The sequence below is a fragment of the Arvicola amphibius genome, chromosome 4 (genome assembly GCF_903992535.2).
Source record: "Arvicola amphibius chromosome 4, mArvAmp1.2, whole genome shotgun sequence".
Taxonomy (NCBI): Eukaryota; Metazoa; Chordata; class Mammalia; order Rodentia; family Cricetidae; genus Arvicola; species Arvicola amphibius.
In genome coordinates, this window is record NC_052050.1 from 148,643,979 (window position 1) to 148,657,285 (window position 13,307).

Here is a 13,307-nt window from a genome sequence, read left to right on the forward strand (position 1 = left end):
AAAAGTCAAAACCAGGGGGCTGGAGAGATGGCTCAGCGGTTAAGAGCATTGCCTGCTCTTCCAAAGGTCCTGAGTTCAATTCCCAGCAACCACATGGTGGCTCACAACCATTTGTAATAAGGTCTGGTGCCCTCTTCTGGCCTGCAGGCATACATGTAGACAGAATATTGTATACATAATAAATAAATAAATATTTTTTTAAAAAAAGTCAAAACCAGCGGGCAGTGGTGGTGCATGCCTTTAATCCCAGCATTCGGGAGGCAGAGGCAGGCGGATCTCTGTGAGTTCGAGGCCAGCCTGGTCTACAAGAGCTAGTTCCAGGACAGGCTCCAAAGGTACAGAGAAACCCTGTCTCAAAAAAAGTCAAAACCAACAACAAAATAAACCCAGGAGCTGGAGACAGAAGGACTGAGAGTTAGAGACCAGCCTGGTCTACACAGTGAGATGTCGATTCTCTGGCTCTGGCTCTGTGTTTTCATCTCTCTCTCTCTCTCTCTCTCTCTCTCTCTCTCTCTCTCTCTCTCTCTCTCTCTCTCTTTCTGTCTCTGTCTCTCTCTCTCTTTCTGTCTCTGTCTCTCTCTCTGTCTCTCTATCTCTCTCTCTGTATCTCTCTCTCTCTTTCACACACACACACACACACACACACACACACACACACACACACGTATTAGAACTACATGTTTGACATGGACAGATATCTAGGTAGTACTATAAAGTAAAAAGTCCGTGTCAGAGAATAGCGTGTGGAGCATATCTCTTATACACATGTATAAAGAGTATGTGTGGCAGGATTTGTGGTAAATCAAGCACAGACTCCTGAGAGTCTTCCAGTTGTCACATGAAAGGTCCTGATTTTCCGAGCAACAAGTCTTGATGAGAATTCTTCGGACGCATTATTGGATGGTGGCCACATAGGCACCATTGGCCTGGCATGTGCAAAATTTCCAAGGCTCCCAGAAGCAAACCATATGTTCAAAATTTTTTATTATTTGTATAAATGTCTTGGACAATGAGAACCGCTCTTAACATTTAGGCAGGAGTGAAATTTCTCTACAAATCTCAGGTCCCAGAGACTTCAGACCAAACCAATGCTGTAGGCAGGACTTTCCAAGGACAGCTTGCTTGCCAACTCTTGTCTATGCAGCTGTCTTCATTATTACTGGTGTTAATGTTAAAGGCCGCACAGCTGGTATCCAAACAAAACCTGCGCTTGATTGCCATACCGTCATATTCAACATTATTATGTGCAAATAAATGCTTCTTTCATACAATGGAAGACTTTATTGTGGATGAGTTTATGAGTAAATATTTATGTTATAGTATTTGGAAAAGCAAAAAAAAATGTTATATCAGCATGATTATCTCTGTAAAATAAGCACTCTTTTTGTTTGTTTTATTTATTTATTTATTTATTTATTTATTTATTTATTTATTTTGAGACAGGGTTTCTCTGCAGCTTTAGAGCCTGTCCTGGAGCTAGCATTTGTAGACCAGGCTGGTCTCAAACTCACAGAGATCCGCCTGCCTCTGCCTTCCCAAGTGCTGGGATTAAAGGTGTGCGCCACCACCGCCCGGCTAAATAAGCACTCTTGAAAACATTTTACAGAATTATACTTCTGAGTTGTGAAATTTTACATATTTTCCTGTTTATAACTTTCTCTGCCTTTCAGTTTTTAAGTGCAAGTAAATGGTATTTTGGTAATAAAAATTAAAAATAAAGGAAACTTTTTTGCTAAAAAACTAAAATTAGGGACTAGGGGTGCAGTTTATAGGTAGATTACATACGGCACAAATGGAGGGCCCTGCATTCAGTTGGCAGCACCAAAAACAAAAGCAAAAATATTAAAGCTATTCATCAGGTTTTGAGCAGCACAGCCTCTCAGAGTAGCTGCCTGAAATGCACTCAGGACAGACAGTTGATGACAAGATCGGGCAGAGCATAGTGTATCAGACTGCGGCTTAGGAAAGTTCATAGACTGGAGTGCAGCTCAAGGATAGGGCAACTTCCTGGCATGCTCAAGACACTGTGCCAATGCTAAACACAATGATAGATGGAGAGAAGGAAGGTAGAGAGGAGATATGTAGGTAGGTAGATGATAGATAGGTAGATAGATATATAGATAGATACATTGATAGTTTGATAGACAAGACAGACAGACACATACACACATACATACATACATACATACATACATACATACATACATACATTGATAGGCAGGCAGACAGTCAGACAGTCAGACAGGCAGACAGGTACATTGATAGATTACAGTCAGACAGCTTTTGTTTCTTGGTATATTTATTACTTTAACTACTAGTACTCAGCTTGTCTCTAATGTGTAATTATCCTTGCCCTTTCAGTTTGAAAGTAACAACTTACACCATCTTGTTCTGAAGATTTGTCAAGGTCGTGTTGCTCCCATATCACCCCACTTTTCTCCTGACCTACAGTCCTTGATACTTCAGCTCTTTAAAGTGTGTCCTCAGGATCGACCATCCATTAATTCTCTTTTGAAAAGGCCTTTTTTAGAAACTCATATTGCCCGACACTTCTCTCCTGAGGTATGTTTGGGGGTGACTCCAGGTTTTGGTAGAGATCTTACATGATCAGCCATTGACTCATATATTTGATTTTAGGTCCATTCAAGAAGAATTCAGACCCATGCTCACGTGCAGAATTGTGGCTGGGGAGATAGTCCATGGTAAGGATCATGTAGTCATGTAATCAAAGAGCATCTGTGGTGTCTGGAAGTGGAACTTAGTGGAATACTACTGAACTAGCTTGCACAAGACCTGAAGTTCGGCCCCAGCATCAGATAAATGAAATAATAAAACCCCCTAGTCAGTTCTTAGCAGGACGTCACCATACCTGTGATCCCAGCACTTGGGAAACTGAGGCAAAAGGATCACAACTGCTTGGATCACAACATACCTAAGCTATGTCTGACCCTGATGAAGAAAAGCCCAAAGTTATCTTGTGATACCCTGTCAAAAACAAGTCCAAAGACTAACTCTTTGGGGTTAGTGGTGTTTCTCAGTGGTTAGCCCTTGACTGGCATGCAAGATGCCCTGGTTCAATCTTTGTACTGAAGAAATAGAAAGAGGAGTATCTATATCCTTATTTGATTCATAAGTGTGACTGGGTTTTCACACCACTGTGTGGGTTGTGATTGTCTCAAACTTTGTTGTGATTCCAGCACCCTAACTGTGATGTAAAAAAAACATTTATTATGTGTGTATCACACCATGAGTTTTGACATATTGCTGATACTCATGGGAGAAATTCCAGTAACTGTGATGAATGTGGACAGTTAGAAAGTGTAAGTGTATCAACAACCTTGAAACCATCTGCTCACGTGGGTAGATGTGGTGTTCCTAAGAAGTTGTCTATCTAGCTCAGAGGTGACCTGGGGAACTCAGCTCCTTTCTTCTCCTTAGTCAGGAAACTGTCACAGAACATGACTTGCTAGTAGAGATGCTGAATGTGGCTAAATCAAAGCTTACTTTTTGTTGACACAAAGTGATGGGGGGTCCGGAAGAGAACAGAGTAGACTATTCATAGGTCATGAGTTATTGTGCACTCATGGGGTGATGCTTATTCTGTAAGAGAAAAGGTGCACTGCCCATTGAGACTTACTTTGCAAAGCCTACTGGAGCTTAAGTTTGGATCTTGGACCTAATAAAAAGTAGTGTGAGAACTCAGATGCAATTCAAAGAATGCAGGTGGTGTTTGGTGGGGGTAATAAGTAAGGAGAACAAATCAGTCAGGTATCAAGAATCAGCGGAAGTTCTGGGGTGCTCAGTGTGTATATGGGGGTGAATATTATGAAAGAGAAAGTACAAGCATCAGGATTTAACTGTAGTCACATGTCTGGACCTCTAGAGAGTAGAAAATCTCTCAAAGGAGTCTATGATAGGGAAACAAACAAGAAACTGAGAATGAAGCAGGTTATAAAGAGAATTAATAAGCTTTTTTGTGTTTATTTTGACATTGCATATCCATCCAGATTGAGACTGCTTAGAGGAGGTGAAAAAACCCATTGTCTACATTTGTGATACAGGAAAAGAAAAAACACACTAAATTTTAATGAAGGCTGAGGCAAACATAAAAAAAACATACTTACTTTACAAACAGCAACGAGTCAGGAAGAGTGTTTCTGTGGCTGCTCTAAACACCCTGGCCAAAGCAGCTGGGAAAGGAAAAATTTTATTTGGCTTCCAGGTCCCTGTCACAGTCCATCACAGAGAGAAGTCAGGGCAGGACCATGGAGGCAGGAGCTGACACAGAGAGTATGGAGGGGTGCTGCTTGCTGGCTTGCTCTCCATGACGTGCTCAGCCTGCTTTCTTATACAACCCAGGACCGCTTGTCCAGGAATATCCCACATCAATCCTCAATCATGAAAATGCCCCAAGAGGCTTTCCCATAGGCCATTCTGATGGAGAAATTTTTCTCAACCCAGGTTCCCTTTTCTCAGATGACCCAGTATGTGTCAAGTTGACCAAAAGCTAACCAGCACAGGTGTGACCTGACAACCCAGGCTCCTATGGCTATGTTTAACTACTCTCGTTATTATGAACAACTATTTCGGTACAATGTTACCCTTAATTCTTCCCATCTACATAAGCAGTTGTTCAGGGCTGGGGTATAGCTCAGTTGGCAAAGTGATCAAGTCTATGGGTTCAGGTCCCAGCTTGGAAGAAGGCAGATACTTAGAATCCCACACTCAGCAGGAAGAGGCAGAATCAGGAGTTCAAGACCACCTTTGGCCACATGGAGAGTTTGAAGCTAACCTGGAATAAATGAGATTCTTCCTAATAAATAAATAAATAAATATTAAAATTAAGTTACTGCTACAAATATAGAAAATAATGCTAGAAGCATTTTTTTCTATTAAAAACATGCTATGGTACTCTGTCATTGCTTCTCTTCCTGGTGTAGACCATCAGAGTCAACTGCCTTTCCATGGGACACAGCTCAGTTGTTGTTCTTATGTCAATATTAGTGGTCTGGAAAAATTTTAAACACTCAAGTTGTTTCATTTTGGTTTTAAATTATTCTAATCCAGGGCTTTGAGCATCCTTTAAAAAGATAAGGATAGCTAGTCATGGTGGTGCAGGCCTATAATCCCTTCACCTGGGAGACTGAGACAAGAAGATTGTGAATTTGAGGTCCATCTGGGCCACCTAGAGACCAGTCTTACACAATGGCAGGAGAGAAGGGGGGAGGCAGAGGGAAGGACATAGGCCTAAGTCTGACAGTGATCTGACCAGACCTAACCGGGATGTGCTGACAGTCACGTTAAATGTTCCCACAGCAGCGTAACATCACTGCCTCATTCATTTAGAGGGAAAATGGCTGAACCACAGCCTGCTCTCTGGAGCTTCTGTGTGTGCAGGGAGCAGACAAGCAGCCATGTAATGGGGGAGCAGCGAGCTGTGGGTTAGTCATCCCACAAAACTGGAGCGAAGCCAGGCCTGGCTCTGTTTCCTTCCCCTCACCAAGTCTGAGGAAAGAAAGACCAAATTCTGCCCTGGAGAAAGAAACTCATTAGGTTAGAGAATCTTTTTAGCATCCCTAACTGAGGCTCCCCCACTTCCTTTTAAAATTAATCCTGTGCATGGGTGTGCATGGAGATCAGAAGACAGTTTGCAGGGGTGGCTATTCTTTCCTCTATGTGGGTACCAAGCATTGAAGTCGATTGTCAGGCTTGGCAGCAGGCACACTTACCCACTGAGTCTGTTCACGAAGAGCCCTCTCTGCTTTTGAGGATTTCTAGGCAATCTGTGCCATTCTTTGGTTTGCAGTAGCAAAACTCTTATCTTCACCGTTTATCCCTTTCTTTCTTTTCTTTCTTTCTTTCTTTCTTTCTCTCTCTCTCTCTCTCTCTCTCTCTCTCTCTCTCTCTCTCTCTCTCTCTCTCTCCCTCCCTCCCTTCCTTCCTTTCTTCTTTTTTTTTTCAAGGCAGGGTTTCTCTATGTAGGCCTGATTGATCTGGAACTCCCCCTGCAGACCAAGCTGGTCTCAAACTCACAGAATACTGGGATTAAGGGTGTGTACCACCTGCTTTTAATCTTCACCTTTATTACAAGGTGTCTGCTCTGGGTCTCCTCATATACTCATTTTCATTCCTTTTAAAAAGCATTTATTTCTTTATTTTTCCTCTTGATTCCAAAGCTTTTCTCTCCTGATGTTGCATTCTGTAACTTTGAACTTCATAGTACAGATGAATTAAGAGTTCTATCACTGAGGTGAAAACCCATTCATCAATTTGGTACCTGAGATGGTTAGTTAGAATACTTACTCACGGACTGGAGGATTGGAGTTGAGCATTAGAACATGTATCAATCCCCACCACCACAAAAAACAAAAGGAAGGAAGGAGGGAGGGAGGGAAAGAGAGAGAGAAGGAGGATTATGTTCAAGTGGAACATTTTATTTTCTCAGGTTTGCTGCATTCCTTCAAAGGAGACTTGAAGCTCAGCAGTATAAATTACAAGTGGAAAGACAATTGGTGAGTGAGACTCCAACCATGCTCAGGGGGTTCCTCAAAGCTTCTCTGCCCTCAGACATCAATGAGTTCAAATTCATTCTGCTATAAAACCAAGGCCACCCACCATTTACCTTCACCTTTTATTTATAGACAGAATCTCGCTATACAGTCCAGGATTGGCCCAGAACTCATGTATAGCAAGCCAACTTCAAGCTCTTGCTGAACCTCCTGCCTCAGCCTCTTGGTGGGGAGCACAGGCATGGGCTACCAGGCCTGGCTTCTATCGCTCCTCTTTTGAATTGTTCAACCATCCAACTTCTTATTCTTGCTATCATACCCCAGGGCTGCTAAACCTCAGAGGAGCTTGACCTGACAGCCACAACTGACCAGTTCAGCAAATGGACCCAAGTCATAGCACGAAAACAACTGTTGCTTAGAAACAACTTTAAAATGCTGCTGAAAGCATTTCATATTTCAGTTAAGAAAATTCTGCTACTCGCTAAGCAATCTCCCGCGCAGATTGCTTGGTGATGCACTTCTTGTCTCGAGAAAATAGTCTGGATTAAGCCAGAATATGCAAGTATGCCTTTATAAATTCTTTTCTTTCATAAACAGGGTCTTCGTCCATCTTCTGCTGAGCCACATCCCAACGAGAGAGAAAACTTACAAAGCCACAGAGAGGAGACTAAACTCCAGGAGCTTCGGTATAGGAAGAACAAAATGAAGGACCAGGTTTAAAATTTCCAGTTCTTTCTACCATTGTGCGTGCGTCATGGTCTTTCACACTGCAGACTTTTCTGCCATATGTCATCTTTGCTCCCAGCATCCCTGTGGGCACAGAGAGCTGAGTATACAAAACATTTGATAAAATGATTTTTTTTATTACGTCTTTTACGACTATTAGTGAACTACAGTAAAATCGAGAGCTTAAAACAGCGGTAACATCAGTTTGTGCTTTCGGAGGCTGAAGACCAGAACCATGTGGGTCGTCATGGGCTCGAGCCTAGAAGCCTGTACACAGTAGGGTTGCTGGCTTCTCGAGGGGGTGTATTGCCTTTGCTGTTCGTGTGTGTGTGTGTGTGTGTGTGTGTGTGTGTGTGTGAGTGTGTGTGTGTGTTTGCTGGGATCTAGGCATCTGGAGTTATGATGTTTAAGGTGCTTCTTGGTGTATATTTCAGGAGTAGTCTTTATCAAATAGATGCTCAGTTCTTTGTTACAGTTGACCAATCTGAGTCCTAGCCACAGGTGCTGGTTGTGGGGTCTCTGGAAGGAAATGTGAGAGAGGCTGTGGGGAAGAACCAGAGACCCTGGGTTTGCACCATGAGGCTGAATGCCAAGAGGATGGAGATGACCTGGGAGGAGGGGTTCCTGTGTGCAGGCTGCTGCAGGACTAACAGTAAGTCTGGAGAGGCTGTAATGGAGGAAAGAAAGGAGGATGAAGGTCCCCTACCTGAGCTCCAGCCTAGTCTGGCAGCTTTGGGTTCCTGGTGGAGAGAGGTTCTATGGGTAGGCAGAGTCACAAAGGACTGGAGATGGCAGAAGGAAGAGCTGAAAGGTGTTTCCAAGAAGAACTAGGGGGACCCTGGGTCCACACCAAACAGCCAAGTCCCTAGTGGATGGGAGTGGGCTGTGCTCATCTTCTCAAAAGGCACACTCTACTCCAGCATGACTTCATTTAACTAATTACATCTGCCAAGACCCTGTTTCCAAATGCATCCCATTCTGGGGCAATGGGTGATAAGAGTTCTGTGGATGTGGTGATGGTGATGGTGATGATGATATTGTGTCTGATGATAGTAATAATAATGATAGTAATGATGATGATGATGATGGTGATGGTGATGATGATGATGATGGTGGTGGTGGTGGTGGTGGTGATGATGGTGATGATGATGATGATGGTGATGATGGTGATGATGATGATGATGATGGTGATGATGGTGATGATGATGATGATGATGATGGTGATGATGGTGATGATGGTGATGATGGTGATGATGGTGATGATGGTGATGATGGTGATGATGGTGATGGTGATGATGATGGTGATGATGGTGATGATGATGATGATGATGATGGTGATGATGGTGATGATGATGATGGTGATGGTGATGATGATGATGGTGATGATGATGGTGATGATGATGATGGTGATGATGATGGTGATGATGATGATGGTGATGATGGTGATGATGATGATGATGGTGATGATGATGATGATGATGATGATGATGATGGTGATGATGGTGATGATGATGATGGTGATGATGATGATGATGATGGTGATGATGATGATGATGATGATGATGATGATGGTGATGATGGTGATGATGATGATGGTGATGATGGTGATGATGGTGATGATGATGGTGATGATGGTGATGATGATGATGATGGTGATGGTGATGATGGTGATGGTGATGATGGTGATGGTGATGACGATGAGTGAAGTTGGCATGATACCCAGGCTACTCTTGAACTCTTAAGCTCAAGTAATCCTCCCATCTCTCCCCTCCATGTAGTTAGGGCTAAAGGTGTGCACACCAGCTTCCACACATCTTTTGAGGGGCAACATATTCAATTAATGCAAAAACTGAATATACAGAGTAGCTGCATGTGATTTGGAATTGTAATAAACAAGGTCTCTGTCCCATACTAGTGTGTTCCTCCCAGGCTATGAAGTAGCACAGCCAAAGTGAGCATATCACTGCATTTAGAAGCAACTAGTTTTCTAATGATTACTTATATCACATGTTTCAAAATTGTAGGCTTTGTAGAGATTATTTTCAAGTTTTAAATTGGTTTTGCTTTTCAGGAATATTGGAAACAGCTGGAGGAAATCCGTCAACAGTACCACAGTGACATGAAGGAGATTAATAAGAGGCTGGGGCAAGAGCTGAAGGTAAAGTCGCTCTACTAGAGTGAACGTTTGTCTATTGATTTAGAGGTGACAAAATTACTAGACAGTAAAAGCAATTTAATATTTAAAACTAGGCTGGCAGTTTGGGTTCCTGGTGAAGAGAGGTTCTGGGGTAGGCAGAGTCACAAAGATTGGGAAGGGTAGAAGGAAAGGGCCGAAAGGTGTTTCCAAAAACCAAGCAGCCAAGACCCAAGAGTGGGCTGTGTACACATGCAAGCATACACAAGCGCACACACACTTGTGCACACACATGTTCATTTACATACATGAACAGGCACCTACACATGTCCACGCATGCGTTTAAGCATGCACACATGCACACACAGACATACACTCATATCCACACATATGCACATGTACCTACACATGTCTACACGTATGCATGTAAGCATGCACACACAAACATAGACTCATATCCACACATATTCACACACGTGCACAGGCATCCAAGCATGCACACATGCCCAACATACCCACATGGACACACACTCATGTACACACACAGACACATATACACAGAAACATGGACACGTGAGGAGAACACAATCTCCTCAGAGGAAATGAGAAAGAGATGATCCTTGGGTCTCTTTCTCCCTAGGAAAGCTCTCAGACCTCACAGAAGATTAGCATGATGGTTTACTGGAGGCCACACGGACGATGACAAGATGTGAGGTCTTAATTAGGAAGTACTGCTCTTTAAAATACATATTGTCTTCCTCGTGATCGGAAAGCCAGTGTTTACTGAACAGCTGCCTTAGGACAGAACTGGATTAGATGCAGAAAATCAAAAACGAGTATAGTCTCATGGCTATAAGGGGAATGAAAAAGGCCAGAGGCTGTGAGCAGGGGCTCCAAGTCTACGTGGTCATGGGCAGTGTCACTTTTCCTTTTGGGGGGATACTATATTGATAATAATATATAATAATATATTAGCAATGATTGTTAAGTTACCATAGGGCATAATGGCTTCTGGAGGAGGCATGTTGTCTTGGCTGTTCCTGTATGTGTGTGCTTGTATTGGGATCTACACATCTGGAGTAATGATATTTGAGGTTAATGATAAACCACGTATGAAATGGTGGTCTCACAAGACTGTATTGTCTGATGCCACTGCCACCTTAGTCTGTATACGTACATGTTGTGGTGCTCATATTCCCCAGAACATACTTCTTTCACTTATGAGACTATGTAAGGCAAAATCTGGATCACAGCTGACGTCATTCTTAAAAACCCCACAATGGTGCTGCACTTCCCAGGCTTCTGGAATGCTGCAGATGGCCATCTCTTCAGGAGATGACTTAGCTAGCCTGCATTTGACCTGCTGTGTGAAAACATGCAGGCATTGCAACGCTATGAATCCCCACCGCACCCTGGATGGCTCCTTTTCTGAGGCCTGCTGGGCTCTGCAGACGCCACCTAGCCCTTCCTTGAATAGACCTGCCTGCCATGCGGCTGCGGCAGATCTGCCACCTCCAGCCTTCCTCACCTCCAAGCGCATGTGCAAAGATTAGTACAAGTGAGCGCGAGTGGAGATTTTGCCGTGCACCTCATTTATGTCATACCACAGAAAACTCTGTAATTCATCCAAAGTCTCTTAGCAGTTCGATGGCTAGCTAAGGGGATGCCTCTGGCACATCTGCTTCGCAGCAGATAGAGTTCTGCTCACAAGGACACATGTATGACCTAATGAAATGAGACTGCCATCGCCAAGCCCCCTAGGTGCATAGGAGCAAAGATGAGACAGCTGAGGAGAAGGAAGGCTTCTGTGGAAGAGTTGATGGATAGAGGGCGGGGCCTGGACCAAGAAGAGGGGTGGAGTTTAGATGGTCTGAGCTAAGTGGCCTGTTCTGAAGGAGCCACACAGAGGGCCTGAAGGCGGTAAGGGGTGGGTCTCTCTAGAGCAGCGCTTCGTTCATGGTGGGGAGCCTGTGCCACTATCAGCCTTATGTTTGGCGGCTCTGCAATGGGAAGTCTGAATCCAGAAAAGCGGAATAGCATGCGTTCCTCCCGCCTCGTCTGTTTCCTACCTTTATTTGGGGTACTGGGGATCGAACTCAGGTTGTGCATGCGGCCAGGGCCAACGAGCTGGCATTTCTAGAGTCAGTGAAAGAAGCATTTGATGAGAACTAAGTCAATCCCAAGGTACAGGATGAACCAAGAGAGCTCTGAGGTATCTGTGACTAGCTCTTTGCCTTCTCAGAGAGGGACAGACAGTAAGTAGCCTACGGAGCCAATCTCATTGACTATGTGTGTAATCTGTTTTCAAGAAGAATGCAGACCTTAGTCATAAAACCTATTTGGTGAAGAGGAGTCACCTGCCTGCCCATCCTGACATACCTGAGGAAGAGGCCTTGGCACAGGTAGAGGTGCTATTGCTAGGGGTGTGTGAACATTCCAGTGAGGGTGCTCCCGTCCCAGGGGTCATCTGACCTCTTGCTGAGCCGGCGTAGTGGGGTGGGGACCTTGTCAAAAGCTCAGGTGCTATCCTGTCATTTCCTTTCCTGTTCCTCCCTCCCTCCACTCCCACATCATCTCTAGGCGGCTGCTTGTGAGCTTTCTGCCACAAACGTCTAGCCTTCACTTTCTAGACGAGAGCACAGCACATAAAGGGCCCTTAGGGTCCCCTTTCATCTGGCTTCTTTCATGCAACAGGAAGCCTTATTATGCTTAATCATGTTGAGTTTCACCTACGGTGTTCATAGAGTTTATCATCCCTGGTCACTGCAGGGCATATCCCACTGTATAACTATATCAAAATTTGTTGTCAATTCAACTATGAGTGGATATTTAGATAGTTTCCAGCTTTTGGCTATTACAGACAGTTGGGACCATGATGAGCAAATGTCACCCCCATGTATGTCAGGGTACTGTCTCCTTTATTTCTCTGGGACAGGGTCTACAACTTGTCCTGAAGCTCACTGTTTAGGCTATGACAGTTGTCCAGCGAGCTCCAGGATCAGCCTGTTGTGGTTCCAGGCAAACATAGCCATACCCAGCCTTTTATGATGAGTTGACGGGTTCCAGTGCAGGACCTCATGCTTCAGCAGCAAGGGAGCTTAGATGCGAGCCATCTCCCAGGCCTAATAGGCGAGTCTTAAAGTGATAGGCACATCTCTTCTTTCTTTGGTTATACCTACATTGGCCTGGGGTGGCTGGATCATATAGTGGGTGTATGTTTAATTTCCCCTTTTTGTAGTTCTAGGAACTGAACCCAGACCCTCGCATATTCTAGGCAAGTGTTCTAACACTGAGCTGTGCCCTAAAGCCCATTACTTTTCTTAGAAGAGAAAAGATTTCATTGTGTTGTCCAGAATGGCCTCAAACTCAAGGTCTTCCTGCCTTCCTCCTGAATAGCTCATGGTCATCTTGCCTTATCCTCTGTGTAGCTGGAATTACTGGCACGTGCATGTAACTGGAGACTGATGGTTTGTTTCCCAACCACCCAGCCCTGAATAATCACATAGAAACTATATAAATTAAAACACTGTTTGGCCAATAGCTTAGGCATATTCCTAGCTAACTCTCATATCTTAAATTAACCCATTTCTATTAATCTGTGTGTCACCATGAGGTTGGGGCCTACTGGTAAGGTTCTGACATTTCTTTCTCCTTAAGCAGCTACATGGTGTCTCATTGACTCCGCCTACTCTCTCTCTATGTCTCTTCCAGCCTGGCTATATTTTGCCCTGCCATAGGCCAAAACAGCTTTATTCATTAACCAATAAAAGCAATACATATACAGAAGGACATCCCACATCATGTTCTGTTGGTATATTTAAGTTGTGTGTATATACATACATGTGGGTGCACATGCATGCATGTATGTATATATTTGGAGGACAGAGGTAACCTCAAGTGTCATTCTTTAGGGGTCATCCATCTTGTTTTGGGGGACA

The 13,307-nt window shown here is 43.8% G+C and overlaps 1 protein-coding gene and 1 non-coding gene across 2 annotated transcripts in view; both read left to right on the forward strand.

Annotated features, from left to right (window-relative positions):
* Positions 1–13,307, forward strand: part of Nek5 (NIMA related kinase 5) — a 44,561-nt gene that overhangs the window by 10,624 nt on the left and 20,630 nt on the right. Inside the window, exons 8-12 of the mRNA XM_038325531.1 lie at positions 2,362–2,562; positions 2,638–2,702; positions 6,446–6,512; positions 7,107–7,223; positions 9,307–9,393. Coding sequence (XP_038181459.1) covers positions 2,362–2,562; positions 2,638–2,702; positions 6,446–6,512; positions 7,107–7,223; positions 9,307–9,393 — 537 coding nt within the window. The remainder of the gene's footprint in view (positions 1–2,361; positions 2,563–2,637; positions 2,703–6,445; positions 6,513–7,106; positions 7,224–9,306; positions 9,394–13,307) is intronic.
* On the forward strand, positions 3,115–3,213 carry LOC119813871. Its single transcript, XR_005285314.1, has one exon. It is a non-coding gene; the product is annotated as a small nucleolar RNA U13 (small nucleolar RNA).